General features: G+C 47.9%; 1 protein-coding gene across 1 annotated transcript in view; it reads left to right on the top strand.

Annotated features, from left to right (window-relative positions):
* The window catches only part of CALB2 (calbindin 2), a 28224-nt gene extending 13930 nt beyond the window's left edge, over positions 1 to 14294 (top strand). Inside the window, exons 3-11 of the mRNA XM_055552763.1 lie at positions 391 to 480; positions 3486 to 3566; positions 6968 to 7024; positions 7623 to 7700; positions 8191 to 8246; positions 8563 to 8602; positions 8759 to 8812; positions 9563 to 9634; positions 13615 to 14294. Coding sequence (XP_055408738.1) covers positions 391 to 480; positions 3486 to 3566; positions 6968 to 7024; positions 7623 to 7700; positions 8191 to 8246; positions 8563 to 8602; positions 8759 to 8812; positions 9563 to 9634; positions 13615 to 13731 — 645 coding nt within the window. The 3' untranslated portion in view covers positions 13732 to 14294. The remainder of the gene's footprint in view (positions 1 to 390; positions 481 to 3485; positions 3567 to 6967; positions 7025 to 7622; positions 7701 to 8190; positions 8247 to 8562; positions 8603 to 8758; positions 8813 to 9562; positions 9635 to 13614) is intronic.
* Positions 14295 to 24049: the final 9755 nt, after the last annotated feature.

The raw sequence follows: 24049 nt of genomic DNA, 5'->3' as shown, positions 1-24049 counted from the left end.
AGAAGAGACGCGGGTTCAATCCCTTGGTCAGGAAGATCCCCTGGAGGAGGGCACGGCAACCCACTCTAGTATTCTTGCCTGGAGAATCCCATGGACAGAGGAGGCTGGCAGGCTATGGTCCACAGGGTCACAAAGAGTCAGACACAGCTGAAGCACCTTAGCAGGCATGCACAAGCCTCAAAGAAGAGAACAATGAAAAGGAAGGACCCTGAAAAGGAAAGAGTACAGCCTTGATTACTCAGACCACTGGTTCAACCCAGTTGAACACAGGTTCAACCTGCATATTTGGGGTGCAAAATAACTCTCCATCATTGCCACACCAAAAGGGTGAGAGATTCCTGGTTTGAAGGGGACCTAGTAGCAAAATCAGTCCCCTTTGTCTTTCTACAGGTATCAAAGAGTGACAACTTAGGGGAGAAGATGAAGGAATTCATGCAGAAGTATGACAAGAACTCAGATGGGAAAATTGAGATGGCAGAGGTGAGTCCTAGTGTCTAAGCTGCTTATAGTCATCAGACCTGAGTCTTAGCTGCTAAGAGCTACGTGGGAAGGGTCATCAGTTGCTTGTATCTTTCCCATGCACGAGCATCCTTCCAGGAGTCTGATGAGGTGGTGGTCTTAAAGCCCCTAGCACTCAGGCTGATCAAAGAGAACAGATGGAACTTTTTCTTTGTCTCACAAAGAAAGAGGAACAAACATTGGCCTAAGACAGGGATAAAGAACTTTAATGCTCTCAGGGTCCCATAGGCACTGTAAACATGTGATGAACTTAAGGCAGAAAACAGGGTGAGCACTGGGGAGTTAGGAGAGTTCGTGCCCCACCTAAGGCATCCACAGGAGGGTGTATGTGTGTATAATTTACATATGTAGTATGTATAACATTTATATATATACACACACATGTGTTTATATATGCATAGATACACACATATTGCTAAAAGATAAACTGAGGCATATTAAAAATTTTAAGAGTTTATTTAAGCAAAAATCAATTCAAATGGGGCAGTACCAACCTGAAATAGTTAGGAACACTCTACCAACAGAAGCTAAGGGAGACTTCTGTAAAGAGACAGTAGCAATCAAAGAAGTTCTTTGACGGGCTATAGCCTAAGTGGTTACATTATTTGGGAAAGCCTAGTTGGCTGTTTTGGTTGGGTGTTTAGATTTTGGTTTGCTTATGTAGGCTACTAAGGCATTAAGGCCACCTCAGTCCAAAGACTTCCTGTTTAACGATGGCAGAGGAGCCTGGCGGGCTACAGTCCATGGGGCTGCAAAGAGTCGGACACAACTGAGCGAGTGACGCTTTCACTTTTCATATGCACACTTATACATACACATATACACGTGCACCGGAGAAGGCAATGGCACCCCACTCCAGTACTCTTGCCTGTAAAATCCCACGGATGGAGGAGCCTGGTGGGCTGCAGTCCATGGGGTCGCTAGGAGTCGGACACGACTGAGCGACTTCACTTTTACTTTTCACTTTCATGCATTGGAGAAGGAAATGGCAATCCACTCCAGTGTTCTTGCCTGGAGAATCCCAGGGACGGGGGAGCCTGGTGGGCTGCCATCTATGGGGTCGCACAGAGTCGGACACTACTGAAGCGACTTAGCAGCAGCAGCAGCATACATGTGCACATGTGTGCAGGCCTAACCAAACTCTTCTGGAAATCAATTTGCAACCCATGGTCAAGGGATCCAGAATGACAACTGGGCACACAAAGGAGGACACAGTTCTTCTGGGGTGGACTGGTTACCGTGGTGCCTCAGGTCAGTGCCCTGGAAGCAGATACTGAGACAGAGATTCGAGTGGGTAGGACTTCAAGAGAAGGGAAGAGAGAGCAGCAGGAAAGGGCAGAGGAAGAAGCTAAGCAAGGGTGTGGTCTCAGCTGATCTCATGGGGGCCCCTGGAGGGTGGACTGTGCCACAGAGCTGGTCCCACCTTGAAGTAAGGGGTAGTAGGGTGGTCCTTTGAACCCCTATGTCAATCAGGTATTGGATGCAGGCTGCCCACTCCAGGATGGGGGTTGGAGAAGAGGGTGGCTGAGGCAGCCCGTTTGGTGCAGGGCAGTCCTGCAGGGGGCAGCCATGAGCCACGAGCTCACAGCCTTCTCTGCAGCTGAGGGATGGCCCACCAGCCTAGCTAAGGGGATCTGCAAAAGGCACCAAGACCATCCACTATCGACGCCTAAAGTGCAGGTGTTGGAACATCCTGACTCAAATGGGCTCAAAGCAGGGGTCAGCAGGCTTTTTCTGTAAAGAAACAGACTGTGGTCAATGTTTCAGAGTTTGCAAGCTGTACAATCTCTGTCATGACTCTTCAACTCTGCCACTGTGGCACAAAAGCAACCACAAACAGTATGTAAATAAATGGGCCCTGGTGGGCTGCCGTCTGTGGGGTTGCAGAGTCGGACACGACTGAAGTGACTTCGCAGCAGCAGCAGCAGCAGCCACGCTCCAATACAAGTTTCTTTACAGAAAGAGGCAAAGCAATTTGAGACGGGTGGTTGCTAGTACACAGAGGACCCTTTTGGGGGTGGAGAGCCAGATTTGGCTCACGGGCTGTAATATACTGCCTCTTGGCTTAAACTGTGAGAGACTCCTAAGGAGAAAGGCCATTAGAAGGGTTGGCGGGTGGTCAAAGAGGCCAGGTCTCCAGCCTGGCTTCTCTGCAGTTCTCCTGGTTCTGTTCTCTGCCCCACAATGGCTTCATCCCCAGGCTGGATAAGAAAGCTAGCTACAGCAGTTCCAGACATCACATCCAGATACAGAAAGGGCCCACCTCACTGGTCCCTGAATAAAGCAAGGAAACCTTTCCCAGGAGTGCCCTCAGCAGACCTCCCCTCACATTTCATTGGCCAGGACTAGGTCACTCCTACCCAGAAGCCAATCACTGGCCAGGGAAATGAGATTATTATGTTTAACAGACTGATTAGGATTTGCCTGTGACTCCAGCATGCTGGGAGCAGAGAAGGGGGTGGGGGTGGGGGGCGTGCGGTGGCACATCCTGCATTTTTTTGAAAACCAGATGTTTGCAGTATAATTTATATACAGTAAGCAGCATCAATTTGAACTGTAAAATTCCATGAGTTTAGACAGCTGTATATAGCTGCAATCAAAATACAGCATCTCCATCACCCCCAAAAGGTCCTCTGAGCACCAGCAACCACCCGTCTCAGATTGCTTTGCGTTTTCTAGAATTGCGTATCTATGGAATCATTAAGTATTCCTTTGAGTCCTAATACATGCATTTTAAAGTGGCACCACTTTTGGTCCCTTCAGCTACTCATACCCAGAGGCTTGGGGGGCACCCAGAAGCGCTTCTTAGAAAATCCTTCTTCCCATTTAAAGGGCTGCCAGCCCCTATTTTCAAGGAAGGAAGCAGAATGGAACAAAACGTGACCCCCATCGCAGCCTGGCACTGGCTGTTCTCCGTCCTTCCCCGGCACGACTGTAACGTTACTGTCACTCTCTGATCCCCACAGCTGGCACAGATCCTGCCGACCGAGGAGAACTTCCTTCTGTGCTTCAGGCAGCACGTGGGCTCCAGCACCGAGTTTATGGAGGTGAGACCAAGGCGCTGCCTTCTCTCTTGCACGCTGGGGCCTGCCTTTCTCTCACATTCAGAGACAGGCCCACCCTATGCCTGTAATGGTCTCAGTAAGATACCAAACCCCTTCTGAGTAGCTGAGCTACTCAAAGCGTGGTCTGTGGGCCAGGAGCATCAGTGTTACCATTAGCTGGGTGCTTTTAGAAATGCTGAGTCCCTGACCCGCTGAATCAGAATCTACATTTTAACAAGATCCCCAGGTGATGTGTGTGTGCATTAAAGTGTGGAGGATATGGTGAGAAGTAAGCTTGGGTAAAGTACCTTTTTGCTTCCCTTGTGTGGCTCAGCTGGTACAGAATCTGCCTGCAATGCAGGAGACCTGGGTTTGATCCCTGGGTTAGGAAGATCCCCTGGAGAAGGGAAAGGCTACCCACTCCAGTACTCTGGCCTGGAGAATTTCATGGACTGTGTAGTCCATGGGGTCACAAAGAGTCGGACACGACTGAGCGACTTTCACTTCACTTCACTTCAGAGTATCTTTGGGAAATCATGTGTACACTCTGCTTGCCGTTTGGGTATCTGACATAGACATTTGCATATTACAGGCTCTGGGAAGTCCTGCAGTAAACAAATCTGTTTTACTCAGTTTGCTTCTAGACTCCTTCATGTTTTCTTCTCACTCAATAGCATTCGTGTTCCTAGAATTCAGAGTTCCAAGAAGCATTCTTGGATAGGATGGATTCAGCTACCATTCTAAAACTGAAAAAGGCCAGTGAGAATTCCAGTTTCCAGGCTTGATCTTTGACTGTGGTCATGGCTTCACTGTCCGTCTTCAAAGGGACGTGGCCATCTCTGCAGTAGGGATTCTTTGAGATCTTCATGTGAACAGGACAATGAAACTTAAGTGTCTTCTGAGTAATATTCAAATAGATTGAACCATGAGAAACTGCTCGTATTTAATCATTCTTTATTTATAAAAACTGGAAATTCCTTACAGTTTAACCAAATATATTACTAACCCAGCAAACTACCAAAAATTTTCTCCTATTTTTCTGGGGCTCTGCACCCTAGCCACTCAACGTATGTGTCCGTCAAGGTGAGATTCAACTCATCCCCTCATCATCCCAACAGACACACACACACACTGCCTGCTGTGATAACTAACTGGCCTTCAACACAACTCCAGTTGCCATTTGTCATGTTAAATCCATTTCCAGCCACCAGTAATCTCCTGTCTGTGATTCGTGCTTAAAAATGACTGGAGAGCCAGTCCAGAAACATACATGGCAAGTGAGTTCCCCACACGGATGGAAAGTCAGTTAGAAATAATGGCTTCTCAGGGTAGAAGACTCATTTTTTTAAGTGGCAGTGTGCCTAAGCATTAGATATGGGTTTAATTTTATGGTGCTTTAAAGGATTTTCTCCAGTTTTTTCAAGATGGCAAAATCCCATAAGCTGGTAATTTGACATGCTGGATTCTGTTCTTAGCCCCCCTTGCCTATCTAGAAGGAGAAGTCGCGTATACATAGAACTTGTCAGGGGGGCTACTTTTGTGAGTGTCAATTTTCTGTCTATAGATAAGGGGTTTCCCTAGTGGTCTAGTGGTTAAGACTCTGTGGTTCCACTGCAGGGGCACAGGTTCCATCCCTGATCAGAGAGCTAAGATACCACCTGCCACACCGTGTGGCCAAAAAAGAGAAAAGAAAAGGGAGCATTTATACCTGATTGCTCCTTTCTTGATAGGGAGGCAACCAGACACTGGCTCTGTTCCACTTATGATCAGGAAAATGGGGATGATAGCTTACAGGGTATAGAGATGCTTAAAGAGGAGCAAACCAAAACCCAAACCCCGCCCCTCTCTAAATCATCAGTGGTTTCTTTCTGTGTAGTTGACTTGGTTCCATGTTTTACCTGTCTTTATCCTTTAAGCTAAGCCCAGCGTAACTACTGATCCCCACCCCATCCCACGAGTTTCCTGGAACCCCACTGCCTTACAGGACCATCCCCTCCTGGGGTCGTGCATTGGTTCCATCTTTGTCAGCTGGAAACCTGAAAAGGCCCCTCTGTAGCCCCAAAAGCCTTGTGCTGTCAGATGGTTTCCATCCCACTGCTCAGAACAACATTTTAATTTCTAATTTTAGTGACATCTCGGGATTTCTTTGAGATTTCACAAAGCCCAGGTCTCTTGAACTCTTTTCCTTGAATGGGAAGAGAATAATGACCCGCTGATGGCAGCGCACCAAGTGCTGCGAGGGAAGGGAAGTCCAGCATGAGGTCAGGGGGCTGGGGTGCACCCAGGGAGGGAAGGCAGACCTGCTGGGAGGCCCTCACTCTGAAGGCAGCTGAATGCCTTGCTTTCTGTGAGCCCTGGAGTCCCTTCAGGTTATCCCCCCCTCAGGCAATTTGGGGGGGCATCTGACTTTTCTCCCAGTCAAGACTCAACCTAGAAACCAAATTCTAATGCACTCAATGCACGCAGGTGGTTGGTGAAGTCATATTTGAAAATCTGCACATATTTCTTCGTGCTTAACTCAAGGGTGCATTTTCGGAGCATGAGACAGAATATTTTGATGGAGCTGGGCATTTCTTTCCCCAAAGAAAGTTCTCTTCCCAAGTCAAAAGCTATCTATCCAAGTTTCATGTAGAATAAGTCTACAAGCAACATAACTTTCCAAAAAACCAGGATCAAATTTTTTGAGTCACTACTATATCAAAGAGTTGGACACAACTGAGAGACTGAACGAGACAAGACTTATACCATGAGAGTCACAGCCCAGTTTGGTGGTATGGAAGAAAGATCCTCACACACCTCACAATAAAAGGGGGATGTGCCACAGAAAGATGGCAGAGTGGCCTTGGGATAGTCTGAACAAACTGATTACACTACCAATTCTGTTCCATCCTCAGACATGGCTGTCACAGGCATCGTGATGAGGGGTACAGGACATGGTACAGTGAGGAGTGACCAAAATCTGTTTCTGCCCCTTCCATAGGGGTCTTACCCTTGCCCCCAGGGCCCACGCAGAGAATGAGAGGCTTCCAGAACAGTAAAAGGACACTCAATACACCCACAACAAAAACAGGATCCACAGATCCTAGTGCTAGTCCTGGCAACATCTGCCTGGCTGGTATCTAAGAAAACTGTAACCCTGGTTACAAGATGATCGTGAAGCCAGTTAGAGTAGGCAGACCCTGTCCCAGCAGGGTTTCTTCCTCCTCTATGTGACCTTGGCCAAGACACCTGCCCTGGTTTCTTCATCTGCAACATGGAAGGCACTGGGCTAAACCATCTCAATGTCCCCGTCCCACTGTGATATTCTTGAATATCAAGACCCAGCCTGGTCCGTTAGACGGAGAGGGAGGGAAGCTTATAGGTGTGGATAAATCTTTGTGAATAGGTTGACATTCCTGTTGCAGGCTTGGCGGAAGTATGACACAGACAGAAGCGGCTACATTGAAGCCAATGAGCTCAAGGTAGGATGGGCCTTGTCAGGGAGGGTGTGGAAAGATGGAGAATGGGCTTGAGGCCCAAGTGGTGGTGGGCTTAAGGAACCTGGGGAGGGAGGAGATGTTGGGTGAGGAAGTTGGGCATGTGGCCTGATCAGGGATACCCAGGCCTGGCTCTGAATGGTTGGACGTATTCGGCCATGTGAAATCAGCAACCTGGAGCTGCAAGGTCCCAGAGTACAACCAGTCCACACGCCTCAGCACATCAGTGCCCAGAACAGGCATCCTCAGTCCTCCAGCAGTTTGGCCTTCTGGCTTGTACGTCTAACAAACTCCTCTAGACCCAGGGATCTCCAGGCACGACTTAGTATGTGTTCTGGGCTCTCTGAGGAGCCAGAGCTGGTTTCTACCACCTGTCCTATGGGATGAGGTTGCATTTAGCAGCTCCTGCCTCCTTTGGGGTTACTCCACAAGCATCAAGGGGTGAGGGAATTATGAGGGCTGCAAGCTATGCAAACAATGGGCTTCAGAAAACAAGATCGAGTAACTGTCTGAAGGAACAAGTAAGTGAGTCAGGGGCAGAGAGACTGGGTCAAGAGCTCTGAAGAGGCCTTTCATATTCCAGGGATTCCTGTCTGATCTGCTGAAGAAGGCGAACCGACCATATGATGAACCCAAGCTCCAAGAGTACACCCAAACCATAGTGAGTGGCCAGGGCACAGGACATGGGACCCAAATCGGTGGGATTTGGGGTTTTTGGGGTCATTAGTTGGCTGATTCTTCAGGCTGGGGAGAAGTGACTCCCAGCAGCAGCTGGCAAGACAGATGCCAGTTCATGGCCCCAGCACCTTCTCTCTGAGGTTCCCACTCAGCCAGATGCTCCTGGGCCAGAATACGACCAGAGCATCTGTTTGTGTGGCAGCCTCCACAGCTCCAGGAGAGGGAAAAGTTGGAGGGGGGGGGGCCTTCAGTGTTGGCCTCTGTCCTCTGCAGCCCTGTCCCTCAGAAAGGGGAGAGGACAGCCGTGACCAAGTCCCTGCTGATTTAGCCCATGCTGCTCCCTGCCTCCAGGCGACCTCAGAGGACACATGAGCATGCTCTGCCCCCTCTCCAGTACAGGGGATGGCGGGTCAAGGTCTCACATGAGAGAAGGTCAAAGCAAATAATCCAAGTACACTTTCTGTCCCCAACAGCTACGGATGTTTGACTTGAATGGGGATGGCAAACTGGGCCTCTCGGAGATGTCCCGGTAAGTGCCCAACCTCACTCACCCCAGCATCGCTGTTCACAAGACCCTGGCAGATAATCCCTGTGCTACCGTTCCATCACCAAGATCAACCAGTGGGGAAAGGGACTGGTCAGGTGTCCCGAAGCTCCAATCAAAGTTAGATCAAATAGTGACCATCATCCCCTCAATGTTTCGTCTCCCTCTTTTTTGAGCTTTCCTCTGAAGTGCTCAGAAATCATTTCTGTAACTACAGATGCTACTTCTGCATCCCCCCAGGTCCTCATTGTTCCTGCCTCTGCTCTGTCTCCTAATTACTGCTCTAACATTATCTTTCCAGACTCTTGCCTGTACAGGAAAACTTCCTGCTTAAATTTCAGGTAAAAGAGCGACTTTGCTTTTCTTCAATTCCTCCCTTCCCCTCATCCTGCTGAGCTCACCCTTCCTCAACACACACACACACACACACACACACACACACACACACACACCCTGCAGGGCTTTGGCTTCTGTCTTTAATACCTTGGGCCTTCTAGGGCATGAAGCTGACCTCGGAGGAGTTCAACGCGATCTTCACATTTTATGACAAGGTAAGATAGAGGACAGTGTGGATGGAAAAGCAGGAGGCCCTTCCCAGTCACCCCACCAGAACGCTCACCTTGGTCCTTAGAAGTAAACAAGCTGTTGGAGCAGCAGTCTGGGCCATGCAGTTCCTTCCTGCCCCTCTGGATTCCCTGCAGCATCTTCTGCTGTATGAGAAGACAAATGTCCTTAACAACGTGTGGCTTGTGGGACCCAAGGTTTTGGTTCCTTCAAAGTACAGGAGAGAATAGCTCGTGGGAGGGAAGAGGGTCATGGCCAGGACTAGGACGCGGTTACACTGTTGCGGCCCAAAGGCAGGAGGTGCTTAGTACTGCCCCTGGTGCCAGGTCATCACCTTGCCGTCCTAGGAAGTGGGGAGAGGCCCTCTGTGCCACTGTCACCCCTCTCTTAGCGGCCCTTGCCTGGTGATTCCAGTGGTTTTCCTCAGAACTACAGGTGTGGGGTAAATAGCCCCATGTTATCCTGACATATTATTGTGGGATTCAACACCCAGGGAGTTAGCTAAATGCTTCTTGAACCTCATTTACATTTTCAACGCAAATGTAAAATACCAGAAGGGAAGGTTGCCAACAGTTTGCCCTGCGCCCTCACATTGCTGCAGTGACTGGCAAAGTCAGAAGTGACGTGTTATTTGGGCACCTCTTTTGCTCAGAGTAAAGACCCTTAGCAAAGCTAGACTCTGGTCAGGGGTTAGCATGAGTTTTGAGGCTCTGTGCTGACCCTTGGCTCCCTTCCAGGACGGAAGTGGCTACATTGATGAGAATGAACTGGACGCCCTCCTGAAGGATCTGTATGAGAAAAACAAGAAGGTGAGGGGCTGAGCCCAGAGGTGGGGTGCTGCCATGGGGGTGGTGTGGAAGTGGGAAGGCTGGCCAAGGAGTGTATCTTGCTCCCCTCTGATAACCCCTAACAAGGAAACAGCAGTTTTTTGGGTTCTTTTCATGGTTGATTTTTTTTAGATACACATATCAAAGTTTGCCACCTTAACCACATTTAAGTGTTCAGTTCAGTGGCATCAAGTACACTCACAGCGTTCTGCAACCATCCCCACCGTCCAGCACTCTTTTGGTCTTCCCAGAATTAAAGTCTGTACCCAGTAAATGATAACTCCCCTTGCTGCCTCCCCCCAGCCACTGGCACTCACCATTCTACATTCTGTCTCTGTGAACCTCACTGCTCTAGATACTTCATACAAGTGGGATCATACGGCATTTGTCTTTCCGTGTCTGGCTTATTTCACTTCATGTACCTTCCTCAAGGTTCATCCATGTTGTGGTATATGTCAGAATTTCCATCCTTTTTAAGGCTGAGTAACGTAGTGTGTCTATCCCACATTTTGTCTGTTCGTCCACAGACAGACACGTGGGTTGCCCCCACCTGCTGACTGACGTAAACAATGCAGCTATGAGGCCACGGCAGTTTTGACGTGGCACACTTCTTGGAAGTGTCAGTCACGTGGCCAAAAAAAAAAAAAAAAACTTTTACACTAGGAGAGATTTGGAGAAGGGCCAGTAGGAGTTGAGGGTATTCTGAATTGACTCTAGAAACTTGAGCTGGGGAAGGGGCTAACAGAAGTCCCTGACAAATTTGTTCCCTGGAAGGAAAGGCTGGGAACTGGACTCCATTACTTTGCCTGGTCATGTTGCCTCTTGGGCAGTCGTCAGGGGCTCATCTGCCCCTGGATGGGAGGACACAGGCAAAAAAGGAACCAGAAGACAAGTCTTGGCAGTGTCTTCCTCCACCTCTGAGCAAATAGCTTTTTTGCTGCTTTCTTTAATTAGATGATGAGTGATCTATAATTCCCTGCATTGTCTAACTGCCTGGGAAGTCAGGCAAGAACTAAATTTAACTCCTAATTTAAGGGAAAAAAATTCATCGTGGCCACTGAGTCTGTCTGACTCCCTTTCCAGTTGTCTTCTGACCTCTTTATCCTGAATAGCATCCGTTTCTTTCACCCTAAGTTTATTTTTTTTAATGTTACCTATAATAGCTTTTTGAAAGAGGCAGAAAATAAATCATGTGCAAATACTTCCTAGGAAGAAGGAATTACTCATCACGTGCTTGAACTTGGCAAACCTTTTCCTGCTACCAAACTCGAGGAGAAAATTGTTTGTGTATCCTTATGTGTTCAAGGGATGTTGGGCATCATAATGAAAAATATGCTTAACTGTAATTGGAATAATGAGGTATATAGTTTTTCTCCATATGGCCCTACATTATGCCTGAGACTGATGGGCCTTGAGGGCAGGCATTAAATCTTGGGAGAGACCTGAATTCCATGGTCATCATCTAACTAGGCTCTTCCCTAATTCCCACAAAAGACAACTCATATGGCTACACAGCTTGACTTTCTGAGATGTGCAAACAAACAAACAAACAAAAAGTCAGGTGTTGTGGTTAAGAAAAATTCTGAAAGTTAGAGAACAAGGGTATTAATAAAGTTGTTTACCTGGGAACCTTCCACCAGTACTAAGTTCCAGACTTAGCACATGGAGATCAAGAAAAAGGAATCAGTAGAGAGAGCTACATGCCTGTAAATAACCTGAGTTAGGAAGGGAATGACCATTTTTAGGTGACCCCACATGGCAGATGCACATGCCATTTTGATGGTGCCTACATGGACAGAGCAGAGAAGGCAATGGCACCCCACTCCAGTACTCTTGCCTGGAAAATCCCATGGACGGAGGAGCCTGGTGGGCTGCAGTCCATGGGGTCGTGAAGAGTCAGATACAACTGAGCAACTTCACTTTCATTTTCACTTTCATGCATTGGAGAAGGAAATGGCAACCCACTCCAGTGTTCTTGCCTGGAGAATCCCAGGGACGGGGGAGCCTGGTGGGCTGCCGTCTATGGGGTCGCACAGAGTTGGACACGACTGAAGCGACTTAGCAGCAGCAGCAGCACATGAACAGTGAATCGGTTTCGAAACAGATTAATGTGTGAGGCTCCTGCGGGACAGGCCGATGGGCTCAAACGCTGACATGTTCTTAGCATTCCTAAGGCAACTGCAACTGCTAAAGCCTTCCCCAGCTTCACACACAGTGCTTCCAGACACAGAAAGGAAGCAGCCTCCTCCCTTCATTCTGCTTGAACTCCTCAGGCCATGCTGAATCAGAGGATTTTCTCAGGCTCATGGCTGATATATGGGGTCCCTTCCTTGGCTCCTGATGTAGGGATAGGTCGCTCAGGCACACCTCAGTGTTATGGACGAGGTGACATTTCCAGGAACTTCACAACTTTAGGGAAGTTAGAGATGTTTGCAGAGTGCCTTGGGACTCGCTGGTGGCACAAACCCAGAAATCAGTCATGTGAGGAGATGTCACCAAAGAATGCAATGAAAGACTGACCCTCAAGCACTGAGTACAGGTGAGCCAGGTAAAGAGTTACACAGCCTTCCGGACTCAGGGGACTAAGACTGTTCATGGCTGTGGGGTTGGTTCCATCCTTTAGCCAATACCTTAGTCTTCACACCTCAGTTTTCTCGTGGGGATAATGACCCATTAGCATAGAAGTATTTAAAAAAAAAAAAGATCTGCCAACAGGTTCAATACAAGAGGAGGAGGAGGGGAAAGGAAGGAAGGAGGGAAGGGAAGAGGAAGCAAAGAGGTGTAGAGGGGAAGAAGGAGGGAAGGAAAAAAAAGGGAGGAAGGAGGGAAGGGAGGAGGAAGGAAAGAGGTGCAGAGGGGAAGGAGGAGGGAAGGAAAAAGAAAGTGCTAAGTGATTTTCCCGCAATGATGGCTTTGCTGTATTGCAGTAATACTGGCCATTTGCATCCAAAGCAACACAAGGCATCTCAGATGCTGGTGTTCTGTCCAGTGCTGGCCTCCAAAACCCCACGGACAGAGGAGCCTGGCAGACTATAGTCCATAGGGCCTCAAAGAGGCAGGCACGACTGGATGACTGTCACTTTCAGTTTTCCATTTTATATGAGACCGTGAGTCGCCTGTCTTAGAGCCTCTGAAGGCCTCAAGGTGCCAGTGAACAAGAAGTAGGCTGGTAGGCTTTGCCCCTGGCGAGAGGAATTAGAATTCCTTGTTCCACTGGGTGAGGCTTAGGGCAAAGACAAAACCATGGAGTTTCCCTGGCATTCTCTTTCTCACCCAAAGGGACCCAGCAGACTGAGTGGGTGAAAGCCCAGTGAGGTAGAGGAATTTAGCGAAGCTGTATGTAGATAATGACTGGTGTCAATAGCTGCTGTTTGGCGTGCATGCTGAGTGTCAGGGACTGTGCTTGATGCTGTTTACATTCATTTCTCTTTTTTTTTTTTTTAATTTTATTTTATTTTTAAACTTTACATAACTGTATTAGTTTTGCCAAATATCAAAATGAATCCGCCACAGGTATACATGTGTTCCCCATCCTGAGCCCTCCTCCCTCCTCCCTCCCCATTCCATCCCTCTGGGTCGTCCCAGTGCACCAGCCCCAAGCATCCAGTATCGTGCATCGAACCTGGACTGGCAACTCGTTTCATACATTCATTTCTCATCTAATCATCATAACACCTCAGTAAGGCAGACTTATTCCTGTACTGATTTTACAGATGAGGCAGCTGAGACTTAGAAAAAGCTGAATACTTTCCCCAAGGCAATGCAGCTAGTAAGTGACAGGGAGAGCACTTTAACCCAGGGCTTTCTGACCCCAAAGCCCATGCTCTGTATGCCTCTCAGCTACTTGCACTGAGATGGGATAAGGGAAAGTTTCTGGTGAATGAACACGAGGGCCATTTGGGGAGGGGGGGCGGGGGCACTTTCCCCTGAATCTGCTCTTACCCTCTCCCTCTGTCTCCCAGGAAATGAACATCCAACAGCTCACCAGCTACAGAAAGAGCGTCATGTCCTTGGCTGAGGCGGGAAAGCTCTACCGCAAGGACCTGGAGATTGTCCTCTGCAGCGAGCCCCCGCTGTAAAACAGGGGATGGGGGCTGCTTCTCCACCTCCCCCTCAAACCTGCCCCTGCTGCCCTGCCACTGCCACCCAGACCCAGAGATCCTGATCATCCCTGTGACTGTCCCTGCCACCTGCACACACCAGCCTGCAGAGCAGGAAAGGAGAAATGGAGAAGGGGCTGCTGCCGGGCCCCCTGGAGCCCCCCGCAACCCCACCCTGGCTGACTGGGCACAGCACTCTGTGTGCAGGGGGGCACCAACCTCGTGGGAGGTGGGCAGGGGCACGGACAGGAGGTCCCTGGTTCTCTTTGCTGTGATGCATGAGCTCGCTTGCTGTATGATTTAGACTTCTACGTCCAACAGAGTGGACCCTCTCCTCCGCCTCTCCCCCATGCCACCGGCCACCCCAACCCCCAGGCCCCATGGCCCCACCTCGCTAATGGTGTAGCCGTCTCTCAGAACTCCTTGTTCGTGGTGGGCGTCAGCCTTGTCCTTTTCTTGATGCAGTGTACGCCTTTTCCCTTTGGGTTTCTTGTTTACCAAAGAAGAGTTTACAGACAATAAAATGTTCTCCTGTGGAAGCTCTCCCAGTTCTGGCCAAGTGGTCAACTTTCTCTCTACAGCCAACTCTTGACAGAGAGAGAGCCTCTTCTCAAGTGAGTAGGGAGGCTGGGGGGAACCAGCCAACTGGGGTGTAAGCACTGGAAGCGAGGGCACAGGACCCCAGAACTCTGGGCTCACCCTTGCCACGCGCCGCCTGCTCTCCATCAACCTGTCGTTTTAGCTCTGTGTTTGTTTCTAGGTTTCTGAGATCATAAGAGCAGTTATCAGTTCACTGCAAATTTACTAAATGCCAGCTATTGTGCAAAACAGTTCACCCGCAGTGTCTCTCAGTCCCTGGAGAGGGGTGCTGGGACCGTCTCCACTGAACAGATGAGGAAAACTCAAGATTAAAGAGGTTAAGTAATGAGCCCCGTGTCTCAGGGCCAGTCAGCGGCGCAGAGCCAGGGTATGACTCCTGAGCGTCGGATCCACATTTTTTTTTAATAGGCCATGCTGCATGTCTTGCAGGATCTTAGTTCCTTGACTGGGGATTGAATGCATGTCCCTGGCAGTGGAGCATGGCGTTCTGACCACTGGACCACCATCTTCACAACAGGGATACCATAGTCTGTGGTAATGGGACTAGGTGTCCCCTGAGTAGGGGTGACCTCCACCCAGGAGTTCCAAACACCAAAAACTTAACTTCTCCCCACAAAATGCAACTTACCCCACAACAACACATCAGGTGCCCCAGGGTCAGCATGGCCTTTGGGTGCAGAGAACTCTTTGGGACCTCAGAATAGAGAGAGAACTGTTTTTGTGTGCGTGTGGTTTTGTTTTTTTAATGCTATCAGGTTTGACTGTCTACAAGATGAGTTTTGACTTTACCTCATTTCATGCCCCAACAGTCCTTGCAATGAATATTACTTCAGGTGAAGAAACTAAAGTTCAAAGACATTAAGTAACTTTGGAAGTGTCCATTTGATAACCAGGAACCCAGCTGGAGCAACAGAGCCCCCAGAGTAGATATACCTGGGTCAGATATACAAATCTATTTTAGGTTCTCTGGAAAGAGAATCTATTCAGGTTCTCAGAGAAATGAAAGAAGTGAGAGGAGTGGCCATGCTGCCATCGTGGGGCGGGGGGAGTCCAGATGGAGGAAACAGCAAGTGCAAAGGCCCTGAAGAGGGAGAGTTCAGAAATGTGGTCACTGGGGCCAGAGCAGAATAACGGAAGGGCGTGAACAGTAAATAGGGCTGGGTGAAAGGGTAAGGCCAGAACAAAAGGGACTGTGTCAAGGGAAGCCGCAGAGAGGGGGGATGTCAGAGAAGTGACATGATCTCAAAGGTCACTCTGACTCCTACGTCAACACTAAACTTAGGAGAGAAAGCAGAGACATCAGTTAAGAGGCCAATGCACTAGGGCCGCTGAGAAACGCTGATGACTTGGACCAAGGAAGTGATGGGAGGTGACAGCAAATATCAGAGTCTGGACCTATTTCTAGGATTGAATCAAAAGGGCTTGCTGAAGACTGGATAAGTCATATGGGAGAAAAATGAGTCAGGAATGGGTCCAAGGCTATTAACTGGAGCAACTGGGTACATGGTGGACGCCAGTAACCCAGCAGGCAGACAGCATATTTGGGGATGGGGCAGGGGTAGCCGGGATATGACTGTGGCTTTCATTGTCTGCCCTCTGATGGGTAAGAATAAGAGGCCTGTGAAAGCTTCCTGATGGGAGGGACTGGTTGTGGGGAAATCTGGGTCTTGCTCTGATGGGCGGGGCCGTGCTCGGTAAATTTTTAACCCAATCTTCTGTTGACGTGGGGCTGCGTTCCCTCCCTGTAGTTTCACCTGAGGCCAAACTATGGTAGGGGTCACGGTGGTAATGGCGACCTCCCTCAAGAGGGCTCACACCAGCACACCAGTACGCCGCAGCTCCCAGCACCCCGGAGCCCGTGGCAGGCCACTGCTGACCCACACCTGCGCCGGAGACTCCTGGACACTCACGGGCAAGTCTGGCTCAGTCTCTTGTGGGATCACTGCTCCTCTCTCCTGGGTCCTGGCACAACAAGGTTTTGTCCGTGCCCTCCAAGAGTCTATTTCCCCAGTCCTGTGGAAGTTCTGTAATCAAAACCCACTGGCCTTTGAAGTCAAATGCCCTGGAGGTTCTCAGTCCCTTTGCCGGATCCCCAGGTTGGGATATCTGTGGTGGGTCCTAGAACTTTTTCAACAGTTCAAGACCTTCTTTGGTGTAATTCTTCTCCAGTTTGTGGGGCAATGCTCAGTGGCTCTATGGTGGGGCTAACAGCCACCTCCTCCAAGAGGAATTATGCCACACGCTGCACCTCCCAGGTCTGCTGCAGCCAGAGCCCCTGTCCTTATTACAAAATTCAGACTTAAACTGAAGAAAGTAGAGAGAACCACTGACCATTCAGGTATGACCCAAATCAAATCCCTTATGATTATACAGTGGAAGTGACAAACAGATTCAAAGGATTAGACCTGATAAGAGTCCTGAAGAGCTATGGACAGAGATTCCAAACACCGTATCAAAGGAGGCGATCAGAACCATCCCCAAGGAAAAGAAATGCAAAAAGGCAAAACGGTTGTCTGAGGAGGACTTAACAAATAGCCGAGGCAAGAAGAGAAGCAAAAGGCAAAAGAGAAAAGAAAACATATATCCATCAGAACACAGAATGTTAAAGAATAGCCAGGAGATATAAGAAAGCCTCAGTAATCAGTGCAAAGAAATAGAGGAAAACAACAGAATGGGAAAGACTATAGAGATCTCTTCAAGAAAATTAGAGATACCAAGAGAACATTTCATGCAAAAATGGGCACAATAAAGGACAGAAACGGTATAGACCTAACAGAAGCAGAAGATATTAAGAGGAGGTGGCAAGAATACACAGAAGAGCTATACAAAAAAGATCTTAATGACCCAGATAACCACGATGGTGTGATCACTCACCTGGAGCCAGACATCCAGAGTGTGAAGTCAAGTGGGCCTTAGGAAGCATCACCACAAACAAAGCCAGTGGAGGTGATGGAATTCTAGCTGAGCTATTTCAAATCCTGGAAGATGATGCTGTGAAAGTGCTGCACTCAAATGCCAGCAAATTTGGAAAACTCAGCATCGGCCACAGGACTGGAAAAGGTCAGTTTTCATTCCAATCCCAGAGAAAGGCAATGCCAAAGAATGTTCAAACTATCACACAATTGCACTCATCTCACATGCTAGTAAAGTAATGCTCAAAATTCTCCAAGCCAGGCTTCAACACTATGTGAACCGAGAACTTCCAGATGTTCAAGCCGGATTTAGAAAAGGCAGAGAAACTAGAGACCAAATTGCCAATATCCACTGGATCACAGGAAAAGCAAGAGAATTCCAGAAAAACATCTACTTTTGCTTCATTCACTACAATAAAGCCTTTGACTGTGTGGATCACAGCAAACTGTGGGAAAATTCTTCAAGAGATGGGAATACCAGACCACCTTACCTGTCTCCTGAGAAATCTGTACGCAGGTCAAGAAGCAGCAGTTTGAACTGGACACAGAACAATGGACTGGTTCCAAATTGGGAAAGGAGTATGTCAAGGCTGTATATTGTCACCCTACTTATTTAACTTATATCCAGAGTACATCATGCAAAATGCTGGGCTGGATGAAGCACAAGCTGGAATCAAGATTGTTGGGAGAAGTATCAATAATGTCAGATATGCAGATGACACCACCCTTACGGCAGAAAGAAAAGAGGAACTAAGGAGCTTCTTGATGAAAGTAAAAGAGGGGAGTGAAAAAGCTGGCTTAAAACTCAACATTCAAAAAATGAAGGTCATGGCATCTGGTCCCATCATTTCATGGCAAATAGACGGGGAAACAATGGAAACAGTGACAGACTTTATTTTTGGGGGCTCCAAAATCACTGCAGATGGTGACTGCAGCCATGAAATTAAAAGACACTTGCACCTTAGAAGAAAAGCTATGGCCAACCTAGACAGCATATTAATAAAAAGCAGAGACATTACTTTGCCAACAAAGGTCTGTCTAGTCAAAGCTATGGTTGTTCCAGTAGTCGTGTATGGAGATGAGAGTTGGACTATAAAGAAAGCTGAGTGTCGAAGAATTGATGCTTTTGAACTATGGTATTGGAGAATACTCTTGACAGTCCCTTGGACTGCAAGGAGATCAAATCAGTCAATCCTAAAGGAAATCAGTCAATACTCATTGGAAGGACTGATGCTGAAGCTGAAACTCCAATACTTTGGCCATATGATGAGAAGAACTGACTCATTGGAAAAGACCCTGATGCTGGGAAAGATTGAAGGCAGGAGGAAAAGGGGACGACAGAGGATGAGATGGTTGGATGGTATCACCGACTCAATGGACATGAGTTTGAGCAAACTCTGGGAGATGGTGAAGGACAGGGAGGCCTGGCGTGCTGCAGTCCATGGGTTGCAAAAAGTCGGACATGACTGAGTGATTGAACTGACTGAACCAGGATGTGGGACATGCTGCCTGATATCAGGTGTCTGTCAGGACACCAACAGAAAACAGACTGCAGGTTCATGGTATTTGCTTTTGACAAACATCTGCAAGATAAACAAATGCTAGGTGCTGGGGACACAGGAGCGAACAGACCAGTTCCTGGCTGCTGAGAGCTTAAAGGCTCCCAGGCCTGAAAGACGAGGAAACTAGCAATTCATCCTGGTGAGTGGTGGGTCAGAAAAAAAGCAGAGAAGAGGCCCCTAAGGGTGGAGGAATTCCTTGGTGAGAATGCCTGGCAGGCACCAGAGCCAGATGAAGCCAGGCTCAGTGGGTTGGAGAGTGGGTTGGTGGTGAATGCTAATCCCTTGGGAGCTGAAGCTGAGAAGGGAGAAGCTCAGAGGATAAAGCTCAAAGACCAGACAGGACCAGCTCTTGTAGGGCCCCGCAGCCCTGAAGGCTTAGTCATCAATCTCTCCCCAGGCTGCTTTGAAGTTTCTCTCTTTTCCTTCTGATCTTGCTGAGAAGCCACCTTGAGGAGGTGGCTCAACTGTCACCTCTTCAATGAGGCCCACCCTGATGAAACTGCAACCCACTCATCCACACCCCGCACCCCATAACCCCTTCCCCAGGAACATTTCTCTCCACAGCACATGACCACACGCCCTGATGTGCATTCAGGCGCTTCCCCAGCTAGAAGGCAAGTCCTCCAGGGCAGCTCTCACTCTACTGCCCCGCCCATACCTGCTCCACCACATACCTGGGGGCACCAGTCCTCCCAGCCTCCTCCCCACCTGGTGTCCCTAGCTCCACAGAAAAGTGGCCCCAAAGATGTCTGAGTCTTAATCCCAGGATGTATAGTGAATATATTATGTGGCAAAGGCGAATTACTTGTAGAAGGAATTAAGGTTGCTAATCAGCTGTCTTTGAGGAGGTTATCTCAGATGATCCAGGTGCACCTGAAGTCATCACAAAGGTCCCTGGAGATGAAAGATGGTGGCCAAACCCAGAATGAAAATGATGCATAAGTGAGAAGCATCTAGAAACTAGGAAAAGCAGGAGAATATTCTTTCTTAGAGCCACCCCACAGGCCTGCCAATACCTTGATTTTAACACAACTTGGACTTCTGACCTCCAGATCTGTAAGGTAATAAATCTGTGTTGTTTTAAGCAGCCAAGTCTGTAGTAACTGGAAGTGAATACACAGCAGCAACATGAAGTGAAACACAGGCAAAAACAGACCCACCTCTTCCACATTTGTGTTCCTGGCACATTATGACATAGGGTAATCCTGCAAGTGTTTCTGTGAGGGTCCAGATCATCCTGGCTTCACACGCTTTGCATGGTGCCCAGCATGGAGCCTCTCTAACTGGCAGCTGTGGGAATGATGTCTGCTGTGGCTGGCACACAGGAAGCTTCCTCTGCTTCACGCTGTGTGACTGGGGCTGCCCCAGGACTCACGGGGACCCAGCTGGCTCCAAATTTGGAAAGTCTCACCTTTTAGAGAAGGCGTCCCCCCCGGTGTACCACCTCCTCCTTCGGGGTGGGAGTCTTCTGAGCCTGGCGGACACGCCAAGGGGATGGTTCTGTCTGCTGTGGCCAGGCAGCTGACCTCATACCCCAGGCCCATGAGGGTCCCAGAAACTGCCCAGAAGTCTGGCTCGGGGCGCTCAGTCCTCCTTATGCCAGTCCTTTGTGTCCACGCAGAGATCACGGTCAACCAAGAGAACCCGGCCAGACGTCCCTGGTTTTGCTCTCAAGTTCCCCATCTGTAGAATGGGAAGCTTGGAGTGGACAGCGTGCAAGCGTCCTTCCAATTCTTACCCCTGACATTTCACTGAAGAGTATTTATAAATGCAAATAAACATATGGAGATGACTGACATCATCAGCCATTAGGGAAATGTCACTGTGAAAAACGGAGTATCATTTTTAAGTGTCTTATTCCCATTTACAAAAGCAAAATCTACAGAATTGTTGTGGATGACAGGGAGCTGAAGAAGAAAAAAGGCTTTCTCATAGAGCCAGTAAGCACAGTGTTATAAAATATTACCAAAAATTAAAAAAAAAAAAACCACAATGAAATTCCCACATCCCTCCATGCAGTGCTCTGTAACTCATTCTTACCTGCTTCTGGACCAAAAAGTCCTGGAAATCCCAACTCAGTCCAAGGGGATAGTATGAGAGCTGCCTAACTGAAGTCAACTCAGAAGCCCAAGAGTCTGTTCTTCTTATAAAGTATGGGCAGTTTGAAGTACCTGGTACAGTCTTTTATTACGAGGCTCTAAGACCATCCTTTTTAACTGAAGACTCAAGCACTCTGCAGCTTAGAGCAGAGCCTTCAGGCAAACTAAGACTAAGCAAACTAAGACTAAGACTAAACTAAGACTAAACCAGACTAAACAAAAACGTCTCTAAGATGACAGAAATTTCATGGCTGCGGTTAAAGTATTATGCTAACCAATAAGATCAGAACGGAGGAGAGTACACTTCTCTCTCAGACTATAGTACAGAACAATCTTTAGATGAGACTTCAGATGAACCGTGCCCCTAAGGGTAAAAATATACGGGCAGTGAGGCACCAACAAGTCGCCAGGAGCTTCCATAAACCATATAATTTCTAAGACACTCACATTAACATTTCATTTATATAAGCATAACCACAAGAAGGCCAAAAACACTCTCTGATCTGACAAGTCTTATGCAAATCTTAAAATAGTAATATATTAAATAAACCTAATTCATTCTGGCAACTCTCTTTTAATAAGATGCAAAAATAAATCTTTGTGATTTTCCAGGGCTGCTCTGAGAAATAAATGTCAAAGAACACAGTACATGTAAATGATATCCTGAAAGTTTCCTTCTTTTACTATGTTTATTATTTGAAAAGACAAAATCTACAAAGAGTCATCAGAAGAGATATAGACACTTGATTAATATATGATTGTGGGTGCCTGAGAAACAATCCCTGGTTACCCATTTAAATAACATTGAAAAGTAGACAGACCCAAGAGTATTGAAGGCATGTTGTTCGTTTTTGTTCAGTGGCCCAGTTGTGTTCAACTCTGTGACCCATGGACTGCAGCATGCCAGGCCTCCAGATCCCTCACCATCTCCCGAAGTTTGCCCAAGTTCATGCCCATTGCATCAGTGATGCCATCCAGCCATCTCATCCTCTGACACCCTCTTCTCCTTCTGCCTTCAACCTTTCCCAGCATCAGGGACTTTTCCAATGAGTCAGCGATTCACATCAAGCGACCAGAATACTGGCATACTGAACATTGAAGGCGTAGTCCACATAAATATTTGCACACAAATGTCCATGGCAGCATTGTTCATAATAGCCAAAAAGGGGAAACAAATCAAAATGCCCATCAACTGATGAATGGATAAATAAAATGTGGCATATCCATACACTGGAATATTAATCACTCATAAAATGGAATGAAGTACTAATACGGGCTACAACATGGATTAACCTCAAAAACGTTACACAAAGAAGTTACACACAGAAGGCCACGTGCTATATGGTTTCACTCATATGAAATGTCCGAAACAGGCAAATCCACTGATACCAAAAGCAGACTAACGGTTGTCAGGGACTGGGGCGGTGGCTGGGGACAAGGAAGGGTGTTGGGGAGTGAACGCTAACTGGTGTGGGCTTTCGTTGTGAAAATGTTCTGGAATGAGGCAGAATGACATCGTAGTGGCAGTGCTGACGGTCGCACAACCTAATAAGATACTAAAAATCACTTACCAAATAAGGAGTTTGTATTTTTTGTGTTATAAAATGGTCTGTTCTAGGATACAACAAATAAATTCAACATAAAGCACCAAAAAGTTTTCTGGTGGACACAGCATCTCTGCTGTCAAAAATAGCCTTCCATGTTGTAGGCAATGGTATTAATCGGTAAACCAAGGAGGCAAGTTCGCCCATCCAACCTGAGCGAATTTTGCTAAAGTAGAATGCACTGCACAGTTTATTTCCAGACAGAGAGAGTGTAAAGTCATACAAGCAAAAGGCAGACCTTTCACTTTGGGGAACAACCTGACCCTTTACTGTGGGACAGGGAGTCTGTGAGGTCAAAACTATTTTCATAATAGTGATAAAATGTTATTTATGTCAACACAATGTGTTCATCATTGCTATTTTCAAATGACTCAATAATTTTCAAAATGTTTCCATTCTGATATCAAATGCAGTAAATACCAATAGTTTTAACCCACATAAACAAAAGCTCTTTGGGTAATCTCAATGAGTTTTAAGAATGTAGAGTGGAAGACCACATTTGCCTGAAAGCTGTGTTAGGTGAGAAAGGAAACCGATTAGGAAGTGTGCTGAAATTCACCCTAGGCCCTGAAGGTTCCCACGCCCCCTCCCAAAGGAAGCTGCAGCTGCCCAGGACATACACAGAGACCCCTGTCCTGGGCTCTGAGCATCATCACCTTCCTAGAGGTGCTTCGTCCTGGAGAACTTTCTCCAGCAATCCACACACGGAGAGAGCAGGGGAGAGCTGGCCTTGGAGGGAGCAGCTCCCAGGAGAGGGAAGGCAGGTGGGACTGGGTGTATACCAGAGAGGCAATGCAAGCGAATTAATCGTGTATGGACCACCTGCATTGACCAAAGAGGTTGTATAGTTGCAGGGATAAGGCTGGGAACACTGGCCAGGTGGGAAGCGTGTACCTAACATGGACATAGGCAGGAAGTGACAGAAGTGGCTGGAGGGAGCAACCACACCGTCTGTCATCCTGTTAAGTGGACGTCTTTAAAAGGTGCATGAGTTGGAGCACCACGGTGCCCACAGTGAGAGGTGGGCGAGAAAAAAGAACCCAGGAGAGACACACAGAATCCCGACTGGAGGGCCAGCAGCTGAGAGAAGAAAGGTCTTTAAAAGGTGCAGAGAGATCCACGGGGTCGGCGCCACAGGCTCAAATCCCATGGATATGTCCTGAAGGGTACATGCTCCATCACGTTAAACCAACAATAGAAATACCAGTGATCAACGCCAAATCACCAGCTGGTTTCCGCTTAATCAGGGCCCTGACCGATCAGGACCTGGCTGTTTATCAAGGGATTTCACTGTCGCTCAGCTCAGTTATCAAGTTTGTCATCACTTGACAACTACTGTTTGGAGCAATAACCACAGGCTGAGAGCTCCACTCACACCGGAGTTTATATCATGAAGGACCTGCCCATATCGGGCTCCTAGTGGAGGAGACAGCAAATACTTCCAGGGGTTGTCCTGCCCTTGGATTGCAGGGGTGTCCTTGCCTTTTTTGAGTCCCATACAAAATGCTAATCTCTCATAC

Source organism: Bubalus kerabau, chromosome 17 (assembly GCF_029407905.1).
Source record: "Bubalus kerabau isolate K-KA32 ecotype Philippines breed swamp buffalo chromosome 17, PCC_UOA_SB_1v2, whole genome shotgun sequence".
NCBI classification, from domain to species: domain Eukaryota; kingdom Metazoa; phylum Chordata; class Mammalia; order Artiodactyla; family Bovidae; genus Bubalus; species Bubalus kerabau.
The sequence above is the reverse complement of the archived record's forward strand: the minus strand, read 5'-3'. Positions and strand labels throughout refer to the sequence as shown.